The sequence below is a fragment of the Chaetodon auriga genome, chromosome 15 (genome assembly GCF_051107435.1).
Source record: "Chaetodon auriga isolate fChaAug3 chromosome 15, fChaAug3.hap1, whole genome shotgun sequence".
In the NCBI taxonomy this organism is placed as follows: Eukaryota; Metazoa; Chordata; class Actinopteri; order Chaetodontiformes; family Chaetodontidae; genus Chaetodon; species Chaetodon auriga.
In genome coordinates this window covers 10,550,001-10,556,519 of record NC_135088.1, presented here as the reverse complement: position 1 = coordinate 10,556,519, position 6,519 = coordinate 10,550,001, and the positions used below count along the sequence as shown (strand labels likewise).

The window sequence follows — 6,519 nt, the reverse complement described above, 5'->3', positions numbered from 1 at the left end:
CAGTGTTTGTGTCATTGGAATAAAGGTTCTCCCTGCAGCAAAACTGTTTGGCTTTTAGGTCTACAGCACTGCTGGTATTATAGTCTGTTAGTGTCCAGTGACAAGTGAGTTATAGAGTCATATCATCAGCTGTGTCCTTGCTGTCATTTAAACCAAACTCTTTTACTAAAAAACAGAAAGTTCAAAAAAGAAACCAGAAAAGCGTGGAATCATTTACCCTCACTCGCCTGTAGCATTTGTGACCATAAACATGCCCGTATGGATTTAGCTGACTCTAGGAATTGTTGAGAGCTCCTTTGGTTTATCACAGATGAATTAAAGAACCAATAACTGATGACTCCTCTCTCAGGTGATGGATGGACAAAGGAGAACAGAGTGAAATAAAGGTGTGTCTATCTTCCTCAGAGTATCTGACACGCAGAGGAGTGATGTCTTCAGGGTTGGCTGTGCTGTGTCTCCTACTCCTGCACACTGGAGCTCAGGGCTTTGGGATATTGCCAGGAGACTCCTTGAATCACCTGGAAATTACCGAGAGAGCCATTTTAAATGTCACTGTGCAGGTGTGCCGTGCTCTGGCCCAGGCTGAGGGGACAGACTTCACCATTCCTGTAAGAACTCCCTTAAATGAACTTATTCTTTTAACCAGAAATGAATACCTCTCAGTAATGTTTGACTTTGTGTGTGCAGGCGGAGCCTTTCGCTGCAGAGGCTGTCGCTGTAGCCTGTGGAGCGCCACAATCAGCCAAGAGTTTCCGCCAAGCCATCACATTCATCACACTGAGGAATATACGAGTGGACATTCGTCATGCCCTTAATGCAAGCTTCCACTTTGATGATGAAATGTTTATTCAAGGAAGGAAAATCATCGCTGACGGAGTAGTGGCTGTCAAAGCAAGCAACAAGCAGGAAAACTTTGAGGCAGCCAGGCAGAAACTGGGAGAGATTTGTCATCCTCTACAGGTATTTATCATTCTTTTGAAAAGTTTCACTAGAACTGGTTTTAACAGACTCAATGGAATTTTATTGGATTATTAACCCTCATCTTCTTTTGTCAACTTGAAGGACTTCTACAGTCATAGTAACTGGGTGGAGCTGGGTAACAAGCTCCCAAACTCCAATCTGATCAGATCAGACACCAGCATTGGTAACATAGCAGGTAAGGATGGCGTGACGGATGTCTGTGTTTGGCTGTGTGGGGAAAGATGGGGACTGTAGATTGGATGTGTTTGCAGAGAAACAGAAGAAGAAAACATGACTGAAGTGTTGATTTACACTCCTGCAGAGAAGAGCAGGGCGACGTGCCGCAACTGTGATGGAGATGACTGCAGGAACAACATCTTGGCGGACATCAAAGAGGAGGGGATCCTGGTCTCTGGATATTTCAGTGTTGTGCCTTTAGTCTCCACCAAACCTAAAGGTAAAGGATTCATTCAACCACTAAAGCCACAGTACTGTACTTTCAGCATTATAATCAGTGGTACAGTTAAACACTGACTCAGGTGGTTCACATCCACGTGTTTTTGAGATTTCTGTGGTTTCATTTTAATAGTACAGACACATTAACAACTTCTGTTACGTTAGCAGTACTGCAAAGATGTTGTAAAATGGCCTAAACCATAACAGTACAATGTGTATAATATGTCCTTCACTGACTAGCCTGTTTGGTCATTAACAGCATCAACATTTCAGTTAGTTAACAGCTGACTAAAATCAACAGCCACCTTCCACTCAGTGTTTCCCATGTTTCATTGTCACTTTGTCTGTGGGGTCACCTTGTGTTCAACGTTACAGATTTCAGCTTTAAAGGTGCCTCGAGCACAGCATGAGGCGAAATGTTCACACTGCTGCACAGAAAACTCATCTGTGCATCATGAACTTCTCTGTTAAAGCTTTGTTTCCCCTCCTCTGTTGTTGTGCCCATATGCTTTTCCTCCTGTTGTGTTTTCTGTCTCAGAGACATTTTCCACCCCCTCCTATTGAGTTATTGTACTGAGTCAGCTGTGTAGACTGCTGCCATGTGTCTCTCCGAACAGAAACATCATCATGGCCGTCGGCTTATTCTCTCAAAACATTCATGACATGAGTCAAGTGAAAACTCTCACTAATTGCTGCATAGTGTCTAAAATGATCTACAGAAATAAAAGCACGTATTTAACCGGTGGAATACTCCTCAGAAAAGTTTGATATCTTTCTCTCATGCTGTTTGTTTGAAAGGAAAATGTAGTCACGGAGGAGCAGTTGATCAAACAAGTAAGATCGAGCCTAAAGGTGGCATCAACAAAGACACTTTCGACGCCAGCCATGGATATCTCCACACGGACGCCGCAAATTTGGCGATAGCTGCAACCAGCGAGCTGCTAGAGGACATCCGAGGGGCTGCAGGCGACAGACCATTCCTCCAGTATGAAACCCACTCCGCATGTTTCAGTTATGGACTGTGAAGAGGCAGTTCAAAGTTTTTCCCATGTATTTGTTTTATCCGTCGTTCTCCATCCCTCAGGATGATGGGGATCTCCAAAGGATCCAGTAAAGCTCTTTGTTTCGTGATCGACACCACAAAAAGCATGAGTGATGACATCGCAACAGTGGCAAATGTCACATCCTTTATAATCAACAGTGAAGTGGGAACAGAGAACGAGCCGGCACTTTACATTTTTGTACCTTTCAATGATCCAGGTAGGACCTTTAGGAGGCGACAAATTATCTCTTTGCATGTGGAAAGATGCTCATCACAAACAAGCATCATCTTGGTGCTCGCTTGAATATTTTGTAATGTTGCCAACGGAAGTAATTTTCACGTGTCCTCCTGGAAATCAAGAATAACAAAGTTTCTTCCTGTCTCCAAATGAACTCCAGATTTTGGGCCGCTGATAAAGACTACAGACCCAAAAGTCTTCAAGACTGTTATTGATTCACTATCAGCATCTGGAGGAGGAGATGAGGAGGAGCTGAGTCTTTCAGGGCTTCAGGTGCTGTGATGTGTGACTTCAAAATCTGCCTGAAAAAGCTTGTTAATGTGTAAATAACTGTCCTTTCTATCCCGTACTCTCATCCTCGCACAGCTGGCTTTAGCTAGTGCTCCTTCAAACTCTGAGATCTTCCTCTTCACGGATGCAGGAGCTAAAGACAAACACCTGAAAAGCACAGTGATAGCGCTCATAGAGCGCACTCAATCAGTGGTGAGTATCTAATCTACATGTCAGTATGGGCACATTTAGAGTCAGTATGAAGTTGCATTTTTCTTAATTTCTTGACATATGTTTTACATTTTTCACATTATTTTTTTTTGTTTCTGTAGTGTTTATTGATTATTCCTGATGCTAACAGTGCTTGTTTGTGTTGCACATATCTAGCTGCCTGCAGAAACATTTTTCACTGTTTTCTGACATTTTATTGACTAGATTTTAATCAAGAGAACAATCAGCAGAAAACTGTAGCCATTATAATTTTATAATTTTCTTAATGACAGGTAATAATAATATACCATCTATGGAAGAATTGACATTTTTTGTACTTTTTATAGTGGTTACTCCATTCCCCTTTCTTATGTGCAGGTGAACTTCATGATTTCGACGTTGCCCAGTCGTAGGAGACGGAGGGATGACAGTCAGCAGCAACACAGCAGGATAAAGGAATCTGATGCCCAGCTGTACAGAGACCTGGCTCAGGCCTCAGGAGGTCAGGTTATTGAAGTCACAAAGAGTGAGCTCCCTGTGGCCATCAGCATGATAACAGAGTCCTCCAGCTCCTCTCTGGTAATAACACAAAGACCTCAATACCAGTTAGTTTTGTCAATTTGAGGATTTCAGCTGCATCATCTGTTTAATGTAATCCCTAGGTGACCCTTCTGCAGGCTGCCAGGAGTCCAGGAAGAGCAGATACCTTCACCTTTATTGTTGATGAAACAGTAATAAACCCCACAGTTTACATCACTGGACGCTCCGTCACTTTCACTCTCATCAGCCCGTCAGGTAACACGGCCTTTCTAAGTTCAATATTTCCTCTTTATGAAAGCTACACTTAGGGCTTCATGTATCTTATTTTAGCCCAAGTGTGCTATTGCGTTAATTTCAAATCATCCCAATATCATTGCAGAGCATTGACAGTCCCTACTGTTCCCCTCTGCAGATTGTTAAGGAATTTGCTTGAGAGCTTCATGCAAGAAAACAGCATTTATAACAGCTGAATGTTAGACTGTCATTCACTTGACAGCATATGAATTGAATTCATTCAAGCTGATTTTTGCATTGGTGCAAAGAGAAAAAGGCTGTCATGAAAAAAAGCCTCACAAATGTTAATTCTAAGATGAATAAGAAAATCCTTAAAAGAAATCTGGTTTTCTACAGGAATAGTTAATCGAAAAGATGGTCTGGTGATGATGCAGATACCAATCACTCATTCAATCAGTCATATTCTTTTCCAAATAATATGAAAATGTTTTTATGTACAAAAATCAATGCAGCACATCTAATTGTCAGTGTGTTGCACAATGGATTCTTGTGACCTTGTGTCCTTAAGCCTTCTTATTATTGCCTTTTGTTTGAAGGTAAATCTCAGCAAAGCAGCGACGCGACAGGATCATTGATCACTGCATCCCAGTCAGTGGGAAACTTCATTACTCTGCGACTAACAAAAGAAGCCGGACAATGGGAAGTGAAGATGGTGTCAAATAATTCCTACACGCTGAAGGTCATAGGTGAGAACTCCATTCTCCAAACTATCAATGTCATTACATGAATTTTACCAAATCCATCCATGAAACTTTTGTAATGTGTGATATTCATATTCAGATTTCAGACTGTGGTTTTGTGAAAGGTGGGCATCCAAACTTCACTGAAAAGCGCTAACCTTATCCAAGTGCATTTGTCCTTGCAGCTCATCCAGTTTAGTGTGTTATGAGCTATGTATGGTTGGTTCTTTTAGCCATTTTTTGTCATTTTTTTTTATTTGCAGGTCAGAGTCCTGTTGACTTCCTGTTTGACTTTGTGGAGATATCACAGGGCCCATTCAAGGGATTTGATGTTCTTGACACACGTCCCCAAGCTGGTAAAGGAAGCAATTAAGATGTGAATTTGATGATATGTTGATGTAACATAACATCATCAAGTCAGACATCATTTTCTTTTTCTCTTAAGGTGTAAATGGCAGCTTGTTGGTGTCTTTAACGGGGACTGACTCCGGCACGGTGACAGAAGTCGCTCTGGTTGAATCGTCGGGGTCAGAGGAGATTAAAGGAGTTGTGGAGCCACAGGGGGGCGGGAACTTCTTAGTTCAGGTTGACAGGATGCCACCAGTGGCGTTCGTGGTGCGGGTGAGGGGGCGGGTTGATGGTGTTACCGCCAAAACTTCAGTAATCTTCCAAAGGCAGTCATCGACCAACTTCAGACCCTCCAATCTGACTATTACTGTGAGTACTCTTCCCACACCATCACTGTGTCACAGAAACATCCCATCAAACATGACAAGATATGCAGCGAAAACTTTAAATGTTTACTTTATAATTAAGTGTGAAAGAGCTTTAATCACTACTCTTGTCTAATTCCCTCCATATTTAGGCTGATTCAAATAGCATCTTGATACCAGGGCAACCATTCTCTGTGCCCTTCTCTGTGATGACCGATGGAACGGAGGGAAACTTTACCATCCGAGCCACCAACAACAGACGTTTTGACTCAACATATCCAAGCAGTTTATTGGTGGAAGCTGGAAACAGCACTAATGGTACAGTGACCCTCTCAGCTCCTCTTAACACCCCATCAGGTACTGATGTCACCCTGACCATTGAGGCCGAAGCTCCTGGGGGCAAAGATACGAACTATGTTGTGCTGCGTGTCACCGTCATCAACACGGTAAGACTGCCACTGAAGAATCACATTTATTTATTTTATATTTATTTTACAGGTGTGGAATTTCCTCAGAGAACTATGTAATTTGTAATTAGGCTGTTCTGTAATTAATTGACCCATTGAATAGCTTCTCCATTTACCCTCTAATTAGTCACAAATCACATGATACTTTTCAGAAATCTTCCTGGAAACTAATGTGAAATTTGTCAAAACCCACAAAATAAAGTGTTCTGCCTCTTGAAACGTCGTCACCTTCACACTTGTTGGTTAATTCACTGATGTTAAACCTGATTTTATATTCTTTTCTTCTCCTCATAGGTGACTGATTTCACTCATCCAGTGTGTCAGCTGCTCAGCCTGCAGTCCAACTGCTCTGAAAACTGCAGCTTGTTGATGTGGGAGCTGTCAGTTCAGGTGACTGACGGTGCTGATGGGACGGGTGTTGACCGCGTTAGCCTCAAACAGGGCAACGGCACCATGAACACCAGCCTGGCCGTTGGCAACGAGAACATAACACTTGTGTCCTACAATGCTTCCTGCTGTTCCCCTGATATGGAGCTGCTGGTTGTTGATCGGGTGGGTAATGTAGGCACCTGTTTCTACACTCTCCGGGAAAGACCACCAGAGGCCATCTCTTTCTCCACCAAAGTCATTCAGTCACCCCTTCTTTGCC

The 6,519-nt window shown here is 42.6% G+C and overlaps 1 protein-coding gene across 1 annotated transcript in view; it reads left to right on the top strand.

Annotated features, from left to right (window-relative positions):
• The first annotated feature begins 412 nt into the window (after window positions 1-412).
• The window catches only part of LOC143332887 (von Willebrand factor A domain-containing protein 7-like), a 6,591-nt gene continuing 484 nt past the window's right edge, over window positions 413-6,519 (top strand). The window contains exons 1-15 of the mRNA XM_076750721.1: window positions 413-608; window positions 688-960; window positions 1,063-1,156; window positions 1,283-1,417; window positions 2,215-2,401; window positions 2,501-2,676; window positions 2,857-2,969; window positions 3,063-3,179; window positions 3,555-3,755; window positions 3,839-3,971; window positions 4,547-4,696; window positions 4,954-5,046; window positions 5,136-5,407; window positions 5,556-5,849; window positions 6,165-6,519. The exon at window positions 6,165-6,519 is cut by the window's right edge and continues 484 nt beyond it. Of these exons, the coding sequence (XP_076606836.1) occupies window positions 429-608; window positions 688-960; window positions 1,063-1,156; window positions 1,283-1,417; window positions 2,215-2,401; window positions 2,501-2,676; window positions 2,857-2,969; window positions 3,063-3,179; window positions 3,555-3,755; window positions 3,839-3,971; window positions 4,547-4,696; window positions 4,954-5,046; window positions 5,136-5,407; window positions 5,556-5,849; window positions 6,165-6,519 (2,773 nt within the window). The 5' untranslated portion in view covers window positions 413-428. The remainder of the gene's footprint in view (window positions 609-687; window positions 961-1,062; window positions 1,157-1,282; window positions 1,418-2,214; window positions 2,402-2,500; window positions 2,677-2,856; window positions 2,970-3,062; window positions 3,180-3,554; window positions 3,756-3,838; window positions 3,972-4,546; window positions 4,697-4,953; window positions 5,047-5,135; window positions 5,408-5,555; window positions 5,850-6,164) is intronic.